The 22,142-nt window shown below is 40.6% G+C and overlaps 1 protein-coding gene across 4 annotated transcripts in view; it reads left to right on the plus strand.

Annotated features, from left to right (window-relative positions):
- LOC129178507 (multiple epidermal growth factor-like domains protein 11) overlaps positions 1-22,142 on the plus strand; it is a 164,034-nt gene that overhangs the window by 110,369 nt on the left and 31,523 nt on the right. For all 4 annotated transcript variants that reach the window (XM_054770793.1, XM_054770796.1, XM_054770795.1 and 1 more), the window contains exons 9-13: positions 9,587-9,799; positions 13,050-13,224; positions 17,666-17,786; positions 18,793-18,956; positions 19,204-19,306. In XM_054770793.1, coding sequence (XP_054626768.1) covers positions 9,587-9,799; positions 13,050-13,224; positions 17,666-17,786; positions 18,793-18,956; positions 19,204-19,306 — 776 coding nt within the window. The remainder of the gene's footprint in view (positions 1-9,586; positions 9,800-13,049; positions 13,225-17,665; positions 17,787-18,792; positions 18,957-19,203; positions 19,307-22,142) is intronic.

Below are 22,142 nucleotides of genomic sequence, written 5' to 3' on the forward strand. Positions count from 1 at the left end.
TTTCTCATTAGACTTTTAAAAAAATAACGTCTTTTTTCTTTACTATTTCAACTCAATGCTGCTAAAATTGCATTACTGTATATTTATTTTGACTTCATTCTCGTAATATTATAACTTTTTCCCCAACCTAATTTTCCAGAAATTACAACTTTATTTTGTTTTGTTTGTTTCTCATAATATTACATCTTTTTCTCAATATTTCAACCCTATGCTACTAAAATTCCATTGTTTTTCCTCATAATATTATGACGTTATTTTTGTAAAATTACAACCTTTTCTTGTTACATTACAACTTTTTTTTCTTAATATGTTTACTTTATTCTTGTAAAATTACTGCTGATTTTTCACATTATTTCTTCTTTTTATTGTGGGGCTGCAAATGGCCACCGAGCCGCACATTGGACACCCCTGAAGTGCAGTAGATCCTCCCACCTCCCAACTGGCCCCATTATTCTGGACTGTTTGCCAATAGACCACTTCTGTTAACTGCTGGTGTTTTTTATTTATTTATTTTTTTTGTAAATAAATTTATGTACAGCACAAAGGAGTTGTTCAAGTGGCTGTCTTGGGAACTCTGCTGTTATGTTAGGCCCTAGACTTTTCCCCAGCAACACTAATTCTATTATGATTTCGGTTATGATTAACAACTTGCGTGGAGGGACCCCATCCAATTGTTTTATGACTCAGCTACGTTGCTCACATGCAGGCGACAGTGCTGCACCACCGCCTTCCTCTTCCAGTTGTGCCAGAGGACGAGATGTGTGCCGTGCTTGGGTGCGGATCGGTGCACTCACACCAGCTGAACATGCCAGCGTTGGCCTTGGACTAGTGTGCGTACACCTTGGCGGTGTGTGTTCTTGTTTAAGAACTTGTCGAATCAATGAATACCCCTTTTTCTGTATTGTAATCCATGTCATTTACCGGTAGTACTTCAGTACTGCTCATTCCAGTCCATGCAGTCTCTTTATAAGCGCTGCCCTTGAGTGTTGCTGAGAGGTGTCAGCATAATGTGTAGCCTTTCGCTCTCATATTGATGTGAGTGCACTCAATGTTAAATCTCGTCATCAGGGAGTAAAAAGGATGGCTCACTATAGTTGATGAAATAGTTCAGTATCCTTGTCAAGATGAAATGTTATTCATCATCGCAGTGAAATGTTATGCAAAGTTTGATAACCATCGCATTCGCTTTTAAAAAGTAACTGACAACTGCTAGAGAGCTAGTGCTTTCCTCATTTTTGATGTTTGGGATGTCATGTTAATACAATTACAGTGGTACCTGTGGTACCTTCAATCACAGCGGTACATTTTTCATTTAATGTCCAAAATTTATGCTAAAATTTTGCCTTGGTTTGCCTTCACCTGCCCAGTTAGTGTGCAATATGGCACGCCTAACAAACCGTTGTATTTGTGCTCGGTTTGTTTATGTAGCCATCTCGGCTCATGCGCCCAAGACAAAATCTTGCGATACTTAGTTCACACTTCACTACGGCAGCCTGTAAGGCACATACATGTAGGGCATCCAGAATCCAGTAGACAAACAATGGACCCTCGGCGTTGACTCCTGTCTGTGCATTTTTTATCGAGTGCGACAAACTCTAAATAAGCTGCTATGAGTTCAAAGAAGGTTGCGAGTGACAGCAGCATACCAAAGATGGTGAAAACCTTTATTGAATTCAAGAAAGGAGTCATGGCAAAGTTCGAAGATGGCGACTGTTGCCAATCTCACCAGGATGTACAGGAAGCCCTGATAAACAATAAGTCCTAGGAATTCTAGGACTATGTGAGGCTGAAGGATTCCTCCCCTGACAAGTTTTTAACTGTGACAAAATCAGACTGTTGTGGAAAAACATGCCCCTTCCAAGCAGTAGCCCCGCTCCATCCCTTCCTCTCTGTTGATCTCCACTTCACCCATCCTCTGTGGTTGTTACGTTTGCCAAGGGTGTAATATTGTATAATTATTGTCGATAAAATGTATTTTGTTTTAATATATTTGGGTGTCTGAAACCGATTAATTGGATTTATGTTATTTCCAATGGGAAACCTGCCTTGGTTAGAGTCTGTTTTGGTTTGAGTCGAACCTTCTGGAACGGATTAATGACATTACCCAAGGTTCCACTGTACAAGTAAGCGTAGTAACTAACTGAATCAATTTTTCCCATAAGAAATCATGTAAAGCCAATTAATCCATTACAGAAAGCCAAAATGACAAAACATATTTTTATAGTTTTACAATTATAGCTTTAAATGCAAAAAAACAATTCAAAATGCATATAAATGATGAAGGTTTAAGGTTACTTTTACCTTCATTGAAGGGCAGCGAGATCTACACAACACCACCTTGATGTTTTGACATGATTTCTTAAATTCAGTTGTGTTTCTCACCTTGTTCTCTTTCAAAGTGCTTGTACTTGCAATTTTCTTTGGCTCCATTTTGGGTTATTTTGCAGCCGTGATCAAAAGAAAAGCAGAGTTGTGGTATAACTGTGTTAGTCAGCAAACCAGAGTCAAATGCTGATGACATCATAGAGGGGCAAGCTAAACATGGGCGTTTTGTGATTTTTAAAAATACCTTAGGAACACAGTTGGATTCACTCAGTGTATTCATAACGCAAAACGTGTAAATGTATGCAAACGTATGCAAACCGCGGCAAAATTTTGGTGTACGTTGTCGACTTTAACCAAAAAACATGGCTAACCATGGCGTACGCTAACTGAGGTTCCACTGTATTTGTCAATACAATATTAATATTCATGCAAAGCATGATCAAGCTTCTTGATGATTGCCACCCTAATTGGCTGCGGGGCTGCCAACTTGTTAGAAAACATTTGAGTGAGACTTCATGGTGTGCAGGGCAAGTGTATGGGTGGTCTAGTCAGGCTGAGCATCACACACCCGATAGTACTACGAGTTCAGTGCTGGTTATTCCTTGCCCATTCAAACAGCTGCTTTTCCTTAAGCAAGCTAAAGTGCCTCTCACCATCTCACCTGGGGTGTGCGGGCCACACGCTAAACTGTCAAGTAGGGGGCCACATGAAATTGCAAGTTTAAGACCCCTGCTTTACAGTGTGAAACAAAATTTTTAGTTCAAGAATCTTATAATGTCAAGTATCATGACATTATCCTTACATTATTAGTGAACCATCTCTGTTCACGTAAGGGAGCGAACGAGTATTAAAAGCCCGCACCTCCACAAGCATAGTAAGCTGGCTGTCAAGCTCAAGTAACGGAACAAATATTCAGGTCACGTGTAATGTGGTACAAGTGATTAGTAAACTGGAACTTACACACATTGAACTCTTTAAACAATTTGGGGTGCCAGGTGTTTTGCCTGGTTCATAACGTTTAATCCTTTGGTTTGAAAACTTCGGAAGCACTGTTTGCATGTTGGTTTTTGTGAATTTATAATTGCACTGCATCCATCCACCTCGAATGCGAAGTATCTCCACACGTGACTCCTACAGTCATGGCCAAAAGTTTTGAAAATGACACAAATATTAATTTTCACAAAGTCTGCTGCCTCAGTTTTTAGATGGCAATTTGCATATACTCCAGAATGTTGTGAAGAGTGATAAGATGAATGGAAATTAATTGCAGAGTTATGCTTTGTCACGAAACTGAACTTAATTCCAATAACGCAATTTCCACTGCATTTCAGTCATGCCACAAAAGGACCAGCTGGCATCAGATTAGTGACTCTCTGCTTAACATAGGTGGAAGCGTTGACAAGGACAAAGACTGTAAATGACTCTGTCATCCTGATTGAGTGAGAATAACGGACTGGAAGCTTTAAAAAGGGGGTGGTGCTTGAAATTGTTGTTATTCTTCTGTTCAACATAGTTACCTGCAAGGAAGCACGTGCAATCATCATAGCTTTGCACAAAAAGGGCTTCACAGGCAAGGATATTGCTGCTAGTAAGACTGCTTCTCAATCAACCATTTATTAGATCATTAAAGGAAAACTGCACTTTTTTTGGAATCGTTCACAATCCAAATGTAAGACATGAACATCTCTGTGCCTTCTAACGATGTAAAAACCGATAACCGATTACTGCACGTAATGGGACCCACCTATACCGCCAATAAAGACCATTATTAAAACACCTCCAACAACGTTTTATGGTTTTATGTACATGGTGTGGCCATGTAGTAACAGGTACAGTCATAATGACAGGTTATAGTATTTTGTTCATTACCGGAACTTCCTTTCTCTGTGCATTAATTTCACATAGCTGCATAGAAACGAACACCTACACCTAGCATTAACTTAACAAACTCAAAAAAAACACAACAGCACTGGCGGCATCTTGAATATGTAGCCTTACCTTTTGGTAGTGGTCTGAGGCGTTGTAAGCACGACGCTGATGCGCTGCGGCCGAGTCTGTGGTGAATCTGGTCGCTAGCCGGCTAGTAGCTACTCTTTGTCTTATGGCTAAGTGCCAGTAACGTAGTTTGATTGCATGTATTGACACATTGGCGCCTCACGTGTACCAGAGCATATAGGGCCCCATGATTTCCACTTTAACGGAATCGCGTAATTAGCCAATAAAAATTGAATTTAGTGTTAAAAGCGTAATCTCGCGGAAATTGACATTACGTGAATGAAATGCTGTCATCATGAAGAGAAGGAACATTCGTATGGGGAAGTATTTACTCGGCGGACCGCTCAATGGTGGCGGAATCATTACAAACATTAAACTGCCTCCTCCCAAACTAAACATGTTGAAATGGTGCTAAACAAAAAAATAGACTAATAGGCTATAAAAGCGCTTGCTTTATTGCACAATTTCCTCCCAATAAATCAATAAATGTCCTATACTATTTCAGACAAGTGTATTTAATTGTATTGGTTAAGGTTTGTGGCTTTATATACAAGAATCCACTGAATGTATTTATACCGTCATATCGTGATACATCCCAAAAATATCTCCAAACCTATGTAGGAATGGTAGCAGGCAGATGTGAGTGCATCTGCTCTCACAGTGAGGCCAACACTTTTGGAGTATGGCCTGGTGTCAAAAAGGGCACAAAGAGGCTGCGTCTCTGAAGGAAAAATCAGGTACGGACTGGTATTCCGCAAAAGGTACACGGATTAGACTGCTGAGGACTGGGATAAAATCACTTTGCTCTTATGAATCCCCTTTCCGATTGTTTGAGGCATCCAGGAAAAAGCTTGTTCAGAGAAGAAAAGGTGAACGCTACCATCAGTTCTGTCTCATGCTAACAGTAAAGCATCCTGAAATCATTCATTTGTGGGGTTGCTTCTCAGCCAAGGGCGTGCGCTCACTCACAATTTTGCCGAAGAACACAGCCATGAATAAAAAATGGTACCAAAACATCCAATGAGAGCAACTTCTCCCAACCATCCACGAACAGTTTGGTGACAAACCAGGCTTTTTCCAGCATGATTAAGGACCTTGCCATGAGGGAAATGTGATAACTAACTGGATCAGGGAACAAAACATTGATATTTTGGGTCCATGGCCAGGAAACTCCCCAGACCTTAATCCCTTTGAGAACTTGTGTTCAATCCTCAAGAGGCGGGTGGACAAACACAAACCTGCAAATTCTGACAAACTTCATGCATTGATTATGCAAGAATGGGCTGTCATCAGTCAGGATGTGGCACAGAAGTGAATAGACAGCATGCCAAGGTGAATTGAACAAGAAGAGTCAACACTTCAAATACTCTTTACATAAAAACTCTTTACATAAAGTTAATGTAACTGTTAAGAACAGCCTTTGACACATGTTATGTTTGTAATTATACACTAAGTCCCCAACCAACGAACACAATTGGTTCTAGACGACCGTTTGCAAGTTGATTTCTTCTTAAGTCGAAAAAAATGTAATATTACCAATGATGTAGGTACTACATGTACGTGTATACATATACAGTATATGCGTATGTATGTAAATATGAGTTTGAATGCAGTAGTGATATTAAACCAGGATAATTAATGAACAAAAACAATAATAAAAATGATATAATAATACATAATGATAAATGTTATTTACCTTTGAAGAGGAGTGGTCGAGCATACGTCGTTGGTGGTGGAGGAGGAGGAGGAGGAGGAGTTATTGAAAAAAAGGACAAATCGTCGTCGTCGTTAGACTCTTCTAAAAGAGGTAGTGTTCTGTGGGTGGTGTAGAAATAAGCAGACCTATTAACTCTTCATAAACTTTAATCACACGCTCTGTCCGGGTTGTATCATACAACTACAACTTATCCTTCCTCTCTCCTCGTCCTCTTCTCCCGCTACCTGTTGGTCCCATTAGCAGTGTCACAGTGCCTTCTACTGGTCAAACATGTAGCAGTATAAATATGGAGTTCCAAAGGGCAAATAAATGAAAATATAGACCAGTCAGCTTGCGTTCGTATCTCCGAATGTTCACATGTCAGATGTTCGGAAGTTGGGGACTTAGTGTACTTCAGTATATCATAGTAACATTTAACACTGAAGCAGCAAACTTTGTGAAAAACCAATACTTCTGTCATTCTCAAAACTTTTGGCTATGACTGTACTACCTGGCTTATTGAAAAGCCGAGTTGATGTGCTTTCACCCATAGCCTGCTCGTTGAAGCTATTTTTTTTAAGACAGCAGGCGTTCTTTTTCGGTGCTGAATGTTTCGTCGCCTCAGTGCTCATATGCGTTTTCTGCCCACGTCGTTTCCAGCAAGAATCGATGCGGTTCGCAGCGGGAAAAGTTGTATAAAGCAGGCATCAACATATGTTTTGCATGTTGACATCAACTTGGTATCGAAGTATTGATTCTTATGACCACCCTACAGCAATAGCAACATTGGTCATAAGAAAAAAAGTGTCCTGCTCCAGAGGGCATCCTTAAAACCTTATGGTTTGAAATTGCCATGTTGGTTTATCTACTCTGAATAATTTCATTTTCACAAAAGCTTGTTTGTTTTACACTAAAAGATCATTTGATACGATTGTGTTGAACAGTTAGGACCACAATTGAAAAATACCCCTCAGGCTTTTTTCTTCTTTTAACATTATTTTGTATATGTACCTGCTGTGCTACCGTACAATGTGTTAAGAAATTATTCAATTTAGAAACAAATTAGTTTACACATCATCGGTCATCATTTTCCAACAGATATGAGGAGCCTCATTTAGCTGAAGTCATAAGCTGATACTCACCTGTAGTCTGTGTCGGAAGAAGATTTAAGATTTAGCTCAATGACAACTCCCCAAAACAAAAACAGGCTGTCTTTTCCTGAATTTCTATAAATGCGTCGGGAATGAGAGGTGTGGCGTGAGTGCGTATGAAAAGCGCCACTCGCATGATTGTCACGCCGATTGTATGCAAGTTGGCGGGCCTGGTTGGCTGACCTGCATTGTTAGTTTATCAGCAGACAGCAATAGTGTTAGCAATAGCTCGAGCACAGTAGCTTGTATGGGGTCCTGAGTGTGGTGGTCATTGAGGGTCAATAAGTGGTCTAGCGAAGTGATTCTTGTAGAAATGGAACTTCTAATGAATTAACGAGTCATCCGTAACAAAAAACAGCTTTTCACACTGTGGTCTGCAGAGTCAGTAGTCGATAGTGTTGTACTAGTGGTTAGTGGATAATGTGGAACTTGGTAGCAGCTAACAATTACTCTTGATACTACTACTATAGATACCGTAGATTTTTGCTGTAATGCAGTAGTGCAAGGCATCACTAAAAAGATGTTGATTTTTTAATTTATAGTGGTGTGAAAAAGTGTTTGCCCCCTTCTTGATTTTTTATTTTTTTGCATGTTTGTCACACTTAAATGTTTCAGTTCATCAAACAACTTTAAATATGAGTCAATGACAACACAACTGAACACAAAATGCAGTTTTTAAATGAACCTTTTTATTATTAAGGGAGAAACAAAATCCAAACCTACATGGCCCTGTGTGAAAAGGTGATTGCCCCCTAAAACTAATAACTGGTTGGGCCACCCTCAGCTGCAACAACTGCAATCAAGTGTTTGTGAAAACTTGCAATGAGTCTCTTACAGCGCTGTGGAGGAATTTTGGCCTACTCATCTTTGCAGAATTGTTGTAATTCAGCCACACTGGAGTGTTATCCAGCATGAAGCGCATTTTTAAAGTCATTCCAGAGCATCTCAATAGGATTCAGGTCAGGACTTTGACTAGGCCACTCCAAAGTCTTCATTTTGTTTTCTTCAGCCATTCAGAGGTGGACTTGCTGGTGTGTTTTGGATCATTGTCCTGCTGCAGAACGCAAGTTTGTTTCAGCTTGAGGTCACGAACAAATGGCTGGACATTGTCCTTCATTCTCCAAGCAGCAAAACAGACCCAGTCCATCACACTACCACCACCATATTTTACTGTTGGGGTAATGTTGTTTTTCTGAAATGCAGCATTACTTTTACGCAAGATGTAATGGGACACACACCTTCGAAAGAGTATTTTCCCAAAAGGTGTTGGGGATAATCAGGATGTTTTCTGGCCAAATTGAGATGAGCCTTAATGTTCTTTTGCTCAGTGTCTTTCTTATGGTGGAGTCATGAACGCTGACTTTAGCTGAGGCAAGTGAGGCCTGCAGTTCTTTGGATATTATTGTATTTTGTGACCTCCTGGATGAGTCCTTGCTGCACTCTAGGGGTAATTTTGGTTCACTGGCCACTCCTGAGAAGGTTCATCACTGTTCCGTGTTTTTGCCATTTGTGGATAATGGCTCTCACTGTGGTTTGCTGGAGTCCCAAAGCTGCAGAAATGGCTTCATAACCTTTTCCATACTGATAGATCTCAATTAATATCAGTTATGTTTTAACAGGGATTCACATTTTTTTTTCTTTCTTAATAATACAAAGTTTCATTTAAAAACTGCATTTTGTGTTCAGTTGTGTTGTCATTGACTAAGAGTTTAAATTTGTTTGATGATCTGAAATATTTAAGTGTGACACATATGCAAAAATACACTTTTTCACACCGCTGTATGTTTTGGTAACTTGTCCAGCACTGGTGATGTAATGAACATAGTATTTTGTACCCCTCGGTTATTGTAGTATTCGGTTTTCGACCAAAATTATTGCCAAAAATATGTCTCGGTTTTTGTACACTGTCTCGGCTATCGTAGGGCCAAACAGTGCACCTAACAATCTCGCCCATTTGCCCGTGTATTGTCTTGATATGCAGTTACACTCTTAATTGTAATACCGAATGTGACCAGTAGATGTACTCATAACCTCATAAGGTTGTTAAGCCATACACAGTGAAGAAGAGACATTTATTTCTGGTATTGATATTTGTGGCCGCATTTAAATAAAAGTTGGCGCGCTAGCTCATGGTTCACAAGGAAACGTCTTGTATTTTACACACGAACAACACATATATAATTACTCCGAATCGCGTGCCCAAACAAAGCATCCATGTGGTGGTCACTCATTCAAAAATAGATAGTGGTTCTTTTAGAGTTACACTATAGATAGATTCAGGCCAGTTGTATTCTGTCTTATTAGAATCCCTAATATTCAAACCTAATTTTCAAATGCTAGATCCCTGTTGTACTGTTGCTGTAATGAAACATTAATTTTTTTCTGTAAATGTTCTCTTTACATGAAATCCATGACACAGGTGCCAGGATGAATGTCCAGTTGGTACGTATGGACCACAGTGTGCTCATAAGTGTGACTGCCAAAATGGAGCCAAGTGCTATCACATCAACGGCGCCTGTCTTTGCAACGAGGGCTTCAAGGGTCCAAGCTGCCAAGACCGCTTCTGTCCAGCTGGCCTGTATGGACTCTTTTGTGACAAAGACTGTCCCTGCAAAACTGCAAACACACTCAGGTGATTACATTTTTTTACCTGTAGATACATATACGTGATATATATGTGCACCTTGGTCAGTATCTTACTAAGGGAGGCACCTTTTAGCGTGACCAATCATGGAACGCCACCACAACTGTCTTGAGACGAAATGTTGACATACAGTATGGGACAGACCCATCACTCAATGTAAGCACCAGAGCCCTGCTTCACCGGTATTCTGGAAGATCCCGAGTGCTCCTCTGAAAATCTGAAACTGTTATTATTTTTATTATTATTTTGTGTCCAAGTCGGGGTTGTCTCAGGCTTCCACTTGAGTGCATTCTTCTTAAAGAAGTTCAACTGAGGCCATGTGGTGTGCTTAGGCTACTGCTACTAGTCTCTATCAGGATGTTGCTCCCTAGTAATGGCATCCACTGCTTCCTCTAAAGGGAAGGGTAGTGGAAAGGTGAAGGAGGTAGACTCCTGCTCGTGTCCCATTGCATGAGGTTTCTGCATCTCCGGGAAGGATCACCTGTGTGGGAGAGAAACATGCACAAGCATCTGTCGCTGTTTCGGACTGTTGCGTGAGGAGTATCCTTAGGCATCATCTGCATGTGGCAACAGCCTCAGAAGCTGACACGTGTTGCATTGAAGTTGTAGCTACGCCTGGTAACAAGATATGGCAGATGACATGGACTTTTGCCATGGTTTAATCAGCTGCTGGAAGCAGACGGTGATCTTGCCAGTGCAGAGGACAACAAGGAAGATGCCAACTCTGTCCTACAAGCATCTCCACCACTGGTGATGTGCTGCCATGAAAAATTACGGAACAATGGCAGCACGCTGCCTTCCTCTTACACACTCATCTTTGTCGATTTCCAGAGGTGAAGTGTTCAAAAACCTGTCCGAGTCGCCTCCGCGCATTGCCGACACAGACGGCAGAGCCGTGCAACTGTTGTTGCCTATACTCTCCAATATATACTGTACACTGTCACTGAATTCCTTGCCTCTTTGTCCGCTTTGAGTCAGACTGTCCTTCACTTAAAATATGTACAGTGTGGGAAATGGGACATTACGTCTACAACTATGCTAAACAGCAAAGGATCTTGGGCGAGGACATCCAGCAGACACGTCAGGCAGTCTTTGTAGCAGTCTTTGAAGGCAGACATGCAAAGCAATCCTCTGAAAATAAATAAATGGCTGCATCCACTTCTACTTCTTTCTCTTAGAAATGGGACCTTAGGTTGTAAGGAGGGCTTTTGGCCAGCCTGGAGAGGCACACGCGTGCGCACATGCACAGTGCAAAATGTACTGAAAAACCATGGTGCACAAGGGCGGATTGTCCCGTGCAGGGCAGACTGAACGGTACAGGGGTTTTTACGATCCCTACTATTTACGACTATGACAAAGTCTTTGTAGCTGAGGACAAACATGCATTTTGAAGCCATACAAATGGCCGCACCCTCTTCTACTTCTTTTTATTAGAAAATAAAATATGCAGTATTTATATCATATCATTATATCATATCAGAAACACATATGAAACCGACTTGGTTCAGCAAGCCCTGCGTTCCAACTTGGCCTTGAACCAAGGTCCACAGAATCAGTGTTGAGAGTTTAAAGCCCAGACTGTCAACTCCACGTCCAGCGCTACTCTTAAGGTTTAGGGAGGGAGGTTTACCATCGTACTTTCGCCATAATGGCTGACATCCATTACATTATACATACGTTACATCATACATTTAGATGACATGATTCCCAGTGAACATTTTGTTGGAGTTAAATATAATTTTATACTAGAATTTTCCAAAAATGTGAATTGTTTGCCGACTGGCTGTCATTGTATTTCTGTCCTCCCGCATAGATTATTAGGTAACAGTGGGGCCTTTTCAATCATTAAGGTTTTATCTGGCTGAAATTCTGCACGTCATGCGGGTTTTGGGAATATGTCCATTGGTCAGCACATGGTAATTAGGACGTTTTTGAAGAGAGCACGCCATCTGCATCCTCCATGTAAAGCTCTGTCCTGGAACTTACCAACTGTGTTGGAGGCTGTTGCAGGGCTGCCATTTGAGCAGCTGGAGTATGCTGAAATGAAACTACTCTCTCTCAAGACAATCCTGTTGTTGGCTCTGACATCTGCCAAACGAATAAGTCAACTGAAGGGGCTTTCAGTGCACACGTTGTGCTTGCAGTTTTCAACTGATTATGGGAGGGTGATGTTGCATTTTTGCAGCAACCTTTCAGACAGCTGCATCACGCTGTAGTTGTGTACTTGTGTGTGACAACTTTGCGCATATATTTGGTTAAGACGAAAGGAGGTAGAAAAAGCAATGCATCTTTTTCTATCATGGCTCCCTTCTCACAGCGCTGACTTGCCAGCGCCTGAATGGATGCCTGTTCAAGGGCTTTTCATTCGGAAACATCGGCACACTCGCTACCTCATCCTCGCCTCAGACAGGGTATTACCGCTTGGATGTGACTGTGCTGTCAATGGGACATTCTGTTCTGAGTGTGGCACTGGTTTGAGTGTGTGCATTCTTTGGGCATTTTCTCACATTGCTTCCTTACTTGCATTGTTTGGGCGCGTGGAAGAAATATGCTTGGTAATGCTGGTGATGCACCCTGCAGGGTCTGGTAGAGGAGGCTGGCCCTACGTCAAAGACAATTAGTCTATCTCAAGATTGAGGGGGTGGCATGAGGATTTCTTTCATTGGTCAGTACTGAGATACTTCACTCGTTTCTCAGAGAACTGGGGTTACCTACAGCAAGTAACCTAACATTTTACACAAGAGCTGATGTCATTTTGACGGGGGTGTGGGGCTTGTTCCAGGAGGAAGGGAAGCCAGACGTATCGTGATTAAATCGAGAATTCAGTGATGAGTAGGAAGTCAGCTTTATTCATGATGAAAGACAAGAAAAAAATGAATTCAATTAACAGGACGACGACGCCTCTTCAGAACTTTTTACATCAATAACGCTGCATCAGGAATAACTTGCTCAAGGACACTTTAACAAGACTAACGTGCCGCTTTTTTTTTTTAAAAGGCAATGCAAAACACATACACTATACAGACATAAGTTCCCACATGTACAGTACTCTTAATCAATGACTTGTACTAAAATAAGACCAGTATGGTCAAGAGAAATACTGTATGTAAAATACTTTAGATTCAGTGTTCCCTACCACCTGTCATGAGACTAATAATGTGTCATATGGTGTTCTGTAGGTAAACAACTGCATTTTACAATGTATTTATTACCATCCTTGTAATATGCTTGCTCCCAGCTGTCACCCTTTGTCAGGAGAATGTACCTGTGCAGCGGGATGGACGAGCTTATATTGCAACGAGACCTGTCCGTCAGGTTACTACGGTGAAGGCTGTAAAGAAGTTTGCGCCTGTGCCAATGGAGCCGACTGTGACGGCATCACTGGAGCGTGCATGTGTGCCCCAGGATATATAGTAAGTGTGAACATGGACCAATATCAGGTATTAAGGCTTTCGTATGCCTTGTTAAAATTTCAGTGAATTTGAACACACACAATGCAGCATTTGCATGTTTGTCACACTTAAATGTTTCAGATCATCAAACAAATTGAAATATTAGCCAATGACAACACAACTGAACACAAAATGCAGTTTTTAAATGAAACTTTTTATTATTAAGGGAGAAAAAAATCCAAATCTACATCGCCCTGTGTGGAAAAGTGAAACCTAATAACTGGTTGGGCCACCCTGAGCAGCAACAACTGCAATTAAGTGTTTGCGATAACTTGCAATGAGTCTCTTAAAGCGCTGTGGAGGAATTTTGGCTCAGTCATCTTTGTAGAATTGTTGTAATTCAGCCACATTGGAGGGTTTTCCAGCATGAACCACCTTTTGAAGGTCATACCACAGCAACTCAATAGGATTCAGGTCAGGACTTTGACTAGGCCACTCCAAAGTCTTAATTTTGATTTTGTTCAACCATTCAGAGGTGGACTTGCTGGTGTGTTTTGGATCATTGTCCTGCTGCAGAACCCAATTTAGTTACAGCTTAAGGTCACAAACAGATGGAATGAAGCGCGCCGTTACTTTTACGCCAAATGTAATGAGACATACACCTTCCAAAAAGTTAAACTTTTGTCTCGTCGAGTTTTTACCCAAAGACCTTGGGCATCAAGATGTTTTCTGGCAAAATTGAGACAAGCCTTAACTTAACTGAGGCAAGTGAGGCCTGCAGTTCTTTGGATGTTGTTGTGGAGTCTTTTGTGACCTCTTGGATAAGGTGTCGCTGCGCTCTTGGGATAATTTTGGTTGGTCGGCCACTCCTGGGAAGGTTCACCACTGTTTCATGTTTTCGCCATTTGTGGGGGGGCGGATTTGCGGCCCACGGCAGCTTTTTTTTTTTTATTGCCAGCAGCATATTCTAAAAGTTAGCATTTAAACAAGAAACCTCAAAAACAACAGCAAAAATTGTAAAAATGTAAAAAAAAAAAACACAACCACAGCAGCAGAAATGGAAAAAATATGTAATTTTACGAGAATAAGGTCAACATATTAAGACAAAAAATTTGTATTCTAACGAGAAAAGTCACGATTTTAGGAGAATAAACTTGTCATATTATGAGGAAAAATAATTTCATTTTTGTAGCGTAGAGTTGAAATATTAAAGAAAAAATATGTCATTTTAAGTCATAATATGAGAAACATCCATCCATCCATTTTCTATGCTGCTTATCCTCATATAGGGTCGCGGGGGTATGCTGGAGCCTATCCCAGCTGACTTCGGGCGAGAGGTGGGGTACACCCTGGACTGGTTGCCAACCAATCGCAGGGCACATATTGAGAAAAAATCATTCACGTTCACATTCATACCTATGGACAATGTAGAGTCGCGAATTAACCTAACATGCACGTTTTTGGATGTGGGAGGAAAACCCACACACGGGGAGAGCATGCAAACTTCGCACAGAGATGCCCAAGCGGAGATTTAAACCCCATCTCCTGACTGTGTGGCCAACATGCTAACCACTCGGCCACTGTGCGGCCATATGAGAAACAAATAAAACAAAATAAGGTTGTAATTTTTTTGTAATTTTTTTAGCTTGGAGAAAAGTTCTTATATTATGTGAATAAAGTCAAAATATTATGGGAATAAAGTCATAATATTATGAAAATAAAATTTACAAATATTATTTAAGAAGAAAGTTGAAATATTTGGAAAATTTACAAAACAACAGCAAAAATGGGGAGAAAATACGAATAGTATGCTTTTCTTCTTAGCATATCTTTACAAAATATCGAAAGTGGCCCTTTCATTTTCAGTATCTGGCCCACAGTGGAAAAAATTTCAACACCCCGGGTGTAGAAGAAGAACTGTAGAGCCACTCCGTTACACCACAGCCAGAGCATGCTACAGTATCTCGTCTGACCCGGGAATTTGTTTGGGTCACCCAGACGATTCTGGAGTTCGTTGGTAGGAGAGAACATCAAAGTTACCTCACTTAGCCTGCTACCACACAACCCTGTTCTTGATAAGCCATGGAAAATTGAATTGAACTGAAGGTGACCTGTCTCTCCCATATGTGGTTGAAAGTGAGAAAATATTCAGAGGCGTACATTTGTTCTGAATTTTAATGGAGGGACATCTGACATTGTTGAGGTTCTGTCCAGCCAGCTTGAGCAGAAAATCTCTCTGTGGCTTAAGTTCACTACATTGAATCAAAGATAAGATATACACAGCGTCACGTTCAGAATTGTTAATGTTCTCTTCAAAACCAGTATCTTTGCTCTGCCCCTGCTCTCTGCACTTAAGATACGGTTGTTGCTCGAAAACTCTGAGCTCTTTGCGGAATCCTTTGTGTTCAAAATGCTTCTGTAACTGTCTGCCTCAGTCCAAAGTCTTTTTGAACCTCCAGCATAATAGGAGCTGTTGTAAGGATAATACTTCCCTGTATAACCTCTAGTCAAACTAGCTCTCCTGGTTGTGAGTCTTCTCCAGTGACTTGAAATAATAATGCTTATATCAATACAGTAGACCCTTGCTGTTGGCAAAAAACACTTTAATCAATTGCCTGGGCAAATGCTGGTGTATCTCGGCGCTATTTCTAATTTGCTTACACCTCACACATCATCAACCCAAATGCCTATCTCACTCACGGTGCAACCAAAAAATAACACATGTGGAAAACACGATGTCACTCCACCAGAGGGACAATGCAGGTATTGAAATAAATGATTAAACATTAATATACAGTACATGCAAAACAATACTAGCATTTTTTAGCCCACAGGGCATGCTGAGTAACTTCCTGTTGGGGTAGCATGCGCATGGGCTTCCCAGCATGCCTTGTATATGAGTATTATTAGTATACAGTCGTCTCTCGCCACATTGCGGTTCAAACATCACTCCCTCATTCTATTGCGGTTTTCCCTAAATGATTGCTGTTTTGTGGTTGACTATACGGCCTTATTATTAGTTTAAAAAAAAAAAAAACATGCATATTTAAGCACATTGTACATATTTTTTTCCCAAATTAAGCATTCTCAAGCATAAAAATGCCTAAATGCACTAAAATACAAATACTGTATAAGCCATTAAGACCACAACTTGTGAAAGTAGTATTCTACATTTGTCACAAGGTGTCAGTAATTGTTCGGTGAGACCACCACCAAAGCACCAGACTTGAACAACCGGCTTTCATTGCATGTTCAAATGGTTTCACAACACGCACTATAATAATAATAATAATCATAAGCATAATCATAACACAGGCTACTGTTGCAGCCATAGCCCACAACAAGCGAAAACTCAACTCTGAACCCCTGACATCGCTTCCTGTCCGCCATTGATTCTGCTCTCCTGTGTTTTAAATGGCTTATTTTCTCTGATTATATCTACTACACTGGGTAATACAAATGTAAAGGTGACTATAAGGGCGTTATTTCATGTCTAGATGGCTCTAATAATGTTAAAAAAAAAACATATTTAGAAGATTGTAAAGAGGTTTTCTATGCCATAAAAAATTCCATTTATTAATATTGAATCCTACTTTGCAGAAATTCATTTAAGCCGCCGTCACACTAGGCACGAATCAGCACAAAGCCCATTTGGAAGAGGATTTGAATACCACTCGAATACTTATCAGGAATAGGTAGGAATTTGATGTGACGTGGTAGTAGTACCTGGCTGTGTGTGTGTGTTTTTTTTTTTTATGGGATCAGAATATTTAGAATACTGTTGGGAATACCTTAAGAATATTTAATATCGTAAGAATATTTTGAATGCAGTCAGAGTGCAGTTAGAATACCTTTTGAATGTTGTTCGATACTTCAAGTGCACCTCAAAAGGGTAGGGTATTATCACGGTCGGGTCTGGAACCAATGTATATTAGTGCAGAAGACTATGCGGGTATTTTGATACCCACATAGTCCGTGTGGGACAGTTACATTGCGTGTTCTGCTTGTGTTACTTATTTTTGGTTGCACCGTGAGTGAGGTTGCGTTGATAAATTCCTGTTTGTTTGTGATGTGTAAGTTCGCGTGTAACTATCAAGCTAATTCATTGCACCTCCTCAAGCAAGTTAAAACTGGCCGTTGACTACTTCCTGTGCAATACATACAAAAATGATTTGATAAAAAAAAAACACAAATATGCATAGCAAATGCTGAATCAGGGAGAGGTGTGGATCCACTATAATACTCCACTTCAGTGTGATCTTTGCATTTTTTTTTCTTTCTGACAGAAAAATCAATTTAAACATCTAAGAAGGGTCCCTTCCTCCGAAGAGAGTCGTGTTTGACAACCACTGTGCTAAAGTGAAATACATTTTTCAATTCGGACATTTTTGTCCCTACTTTGCGTGAGCGTGCCCATAGTTATTATATTTGCACTCCCTTCACTCTATTCTCTTCTCTTTAGGGGGATGACTGCTCCATAAGCTGTCCCGCAGGCCTGTATGGAATCAACTGCACGTCGTCATGTTCCTGTCACCACGAGATATCATGCTCACATGTCGATGGATCCTGCATATGCAGAGAAGGTTCTGTTCCACTCAGTGACTTTTTGTCATTGTTGTTTTCTCCTCTTTACATCCTCAGGCTAAATAGCAGTTTGAGAAACAAGGTTCTGTTATTTTACAGAAACAATGAATGTTTAATATGGGGGCGGCGGGGCAAAAATGGTTTAGTTTCCTGAAAATAAAAACATCTAGGTTTAAATGCATTAGTGGAATACTAAATTAACCAATGAGAACCCAGTGGTGTCCCAACACTTTAAATGTCTTAAAATTGGCCCTACACAGCTTTGTGCTTGACTTTTCTATTCCCAAAGTAACATTTACAAAACATTTTGGAGTGGTTGTCATGTGACAGTCATGTGACTATGCCAGGATATGGCTTCCCCAAAATGTGTAGAGTGTCAGGTAAACAGGTGAAGGAACTAGCTCATTTTGAATTTTAAACCCAGCATAAAGACATAACCATGTAAAACATTTTAACACTGTTACGAGTATGTTGCACATTTTACCTGTATTTTCACATATTTATTAAATAATTACCGATTCAGGGTGAATGAGATTGAGGGGAAAAAACGGCCCATTTTCTGAGAGCAAAACATGTTTTTGTCAAAAAATCTGCAAATTTGCAGGGGCTGTGAATGCGTGGGGATCGACTGTAAAGCTAAATATGCAACTTAGGTTCCGAATATGTTCCGAATATTAAGTGGAATATTTTTTTTACACTGTCTACAAATAAATTGAGCAAGAAAACTTCTATTTTGAGCCACGGAGTGCCAAACCCGCAGCACCCAGTTAGACAGCATCTTCCAGTCACCTGCCAGTGTTTGATAAAATCCATGGACTTCACAGGCTGACAATTTGAAAGACAAAGACAGTCCTTTCGTAATTTAATGCCTTTCACTAGGAATAGATTTTGTTGCGTTTCATCCATGCATTTGTGAGGTGAAGCAGCACCTCTGTTCAACAAAAATAAACATGTTTTCAAAGCTCACACATCAAAAATGTTACCTGATGGTCAGTCTGTGTCCAGGTTGGCAGGGGGTGGACTGCTCCATTCCGTGCTCCAGTGGAAACTGGGGTCTCAACTGCAATCAGACGTGTCAGTGTACTAATGGAGCAGCCTGTGACCCGGTCAATGGAACCTGTTCGTGCTCTCCTGGCTGGAGAGATGAATTCTGTGACATACCGTGTCATGTTAGTCCCCTATTTTTCTCTTTGAAATGAAACTCCATTGCTTTGTTTGTCTATACATGCACTGTGGGTGACCGGCTCACCCATGACCCTAATGAGTACTGTACAAGTGGTAGAGAAAATGGATGGATGGATGCTTTATGGTGTGATTTGCTTTTAACTGCTTTCATAAATTAGCACGTCTCGGCTTTTTAAATGACCTTTACAGACTCATAATTTGTGTATAAATAATTTGTCTCCTGACTTATAGGAGGGATCATATGGCTTGGACTGCAATGAGAGATGTGACTGTGCCAATGCTGATGGCTGTGATCCAGTTACTGGTTTTTGTCGCTGTGTTGCAGGTTGGACAGGTAAGTCATGCATCCGGCATTAGAAGCATACCGTATTGTCTGGACTCTAAGTCGCTCCGGAGTTGCATCTGTCAGAAAACGTGTTGTGAAGAGGAAAAAAACATATATAAGTTGCAGTCGACTATAAGTGACATTATATATGATGGATCTATCGTCAGAGCAAGGTTTTTGTTTTTTTTAAGGAGTGTCAGGGCGCCACTCGTAAAAGATGAAGCCAGAGGGAAGGGACAATGTTTACGCCAACAAGGAGACAAACTAAAGCTACAGATGCTGAAATATGTACATTTGTCTATAAGTATATGGATACAATAGCACCACACCTGTTGTTCTGGAAGAAGACACTTTAAATATGTGACATGACGTCTGGATGCATCCTGGTGTATAGAAACATAACAAACAGCCCTATTTTAACACCAAGACTTCTTTTTTGTATACAGACTGAAAATCATGCAGTATGTGTGGATTTAGTTAGTCAGTGGCTGACGCAGCAGCTACAACCTCCAAGCTAGACATACTGTAATTAGTTTCCTAATTAAACAACTCTGCTCTCTAAAATACCACATTTCTCAATCCACACAGGTATAACATAATTATATATTATATTATATATATATATATTATTTTATATATATTATATAATTATGTAGTCCGTAACAAAAAACAGGCTTGCTTGCTCTGTATTATTCCATTTTTGCGCCAAAATAAATATTTATTTAAGAGGATGCATATGAACTGTACGTTATTTTCCAGATGTTATTACTGTTGTTCACACTTTTTACCCTTGAGTGATACAGTATTATCTGCAAGATCTGTTTTATGCAAATGTGTCCTATTTTTATCCAGAGCAACTCAAGAAGTAAAGGACATCTTGAGTATTTACGTTGCCGACCCAACATCTCAGTGAGTGTTGACTGTCAGGTCGAAGGCTCTGCATCTTGATGTGTAGTTTTTTCCCCAGATGGGAAAACTGAGTCAGGTGGATATTTGAGGTGGGCAAGTTTGTTTTGTTGCCCTTTATCTTGCTACCACTGTGGAATAAATTCAGCATACTGGCTTTTTCATGTTGATGGGCTCGCCTTACTCATTATTAATGTTCCCACACGGGGGCTGAAGCATTTGGCTTTTTTTCTTCCTAACGTCTACTGTAATACGTTGCATTGCTCCTCACGAAGCTCCAGTCATTTACTGTGTGTATGCTAGCAGCCCCGCCTCCCCCCACAGAGTGACTGCGACTTTATGACTGACAAGAGGGCTCACTCTGTTTGCCGTTGTTCTATGAAGCTTCCAGGTGATGAACCAATGCGCCAGTGAACGCTCTTCCTGCCTGTTTGGAGGCGAGGGACAAGAAAAACAGCCGCGTGCGCATGGCAATAAATGGAGGCAGGCAAAATGAAAAATTTATTGTGTATTTATTGGTTATTGCAGTTTTTCTCTCAATGAGAAATCTCGTCATCTCGTGACAACCCCACTAGATAGGACAGCTTTAGTCTGAGAGGATGGTGCAGGATCCAAAGTATCTATCCTCTCTTGAGGCACGTCACAAGAATGATTTCACTATTTTGTGGTACAGAACAAGTGAGTGAGGCCCCTGCCTCCCAATGACAGTCGTTCACAAAACAGACGGGCTAACTCCTCTGGTCTTCTGCAGAAACAGCACTCTTTTGAGAAGACTGATGGTTTGAAAGAGAAATGAGGAAGGCCATCCCCATCAAAGTTGAGAAACCCATCACTGAACACAGGGGGAGGTCTACAGTGCCCTCCAGAAGTATCGCAACAGTGGAGTAAATTCCTTTATTTTTTGCTGCGGACGGAAAACGTGTGGGTTTTTCAAAAGACAAATATGAGACCAGAGAGCAACATTTCAGCTCGACTTGACACAGTACATTTATAAATAGCAAGTCAAGCGAGATAAGATATTGTTGACCACATGAAGTGACATGGATCAAAGCATGAGTGTTATGTGTGTGTTGAATGGTGTTTCTGGATACTGGAGTGAAGTGGCTTTGTCCTGATCAGTATCTCGTCTACACCTGTGTCAAACCTCCACTTTGCGATCTTACCCGGGTTTTAACTTAACAACACAGTCCGATGAACAGGGCAGCGTCTTTGCCCCCACTGTGTGCCTCAAAGACAGTTTCTTAATTGAGTTTTAATGGCCCCCGACGCCTCACTCTCAAATTCTCTCATATTCTGCGTCAAAGGAAGTTTCTAATGAGCTACTGATATGCCAAGCTGCAGAGGGGAGATGAAGAAATACTCTTATTTGCACACTCTTCCTGTCCTGTCCTGCTCCGTGTGTGTGTGTGTGCGTGCATGCCTGCGTGTGTGTATAAATATGAATTCATCTACTGTGAGTCTCATGGACACTGCAGCCTCCAGACTGTCCCCTGTGAGCAGTGATGGCTCTGATCCATTCTTTAGACACTTTCTTAGGACCTACCAATGTAAGGCTGATGAAAGACAGAGACACTTGAGCCAATGATTAAAGGGCAAAAAGGCTTAGGACACGAGGAATTAGAGTTTTGCCACAAATGATATGGTATATTTAAAACTGACATAAGTTTCCACATCAGCAAGTAGTAGATTAAAACGTGTGTTAGAGGTGGGCAATACTAGAAATGTTGGTACTATGTTCGATACCAAGGTTTGCGGGACCACCAGTGTATGGCAAAAATCCACACACACTTATGAGACCTATTTTAAATTAAAAAATATGTATTTTATCACCACTAATGAATGATTATGTAGGATGACTGAACAAATGACATCAGAGTCACGGTGTAGAAATTACATATGTTTCACTTTTTCATCTCACAGCAACTATAGTGCATTGAAG

The sequence above is a fragment of the Dunckerocampus dactyliophorus genome, chromosome 3 (assembly GCF_027744805.1).
Source record: "Dunckerocampus dactyliophorus isolate RoL2022-P2 chromosome 3, RoL_Ddac_1.1, whole genome shotgun sequence".
NCBI classification, from domain to species: domain Eukaryota; kingdom Metazoa; phylum Chordata; class Actinopteri; order Syngnathiformes; family Syngnathidae; genus Dunckerocampus; species Dunckerocampus dactyliophorus.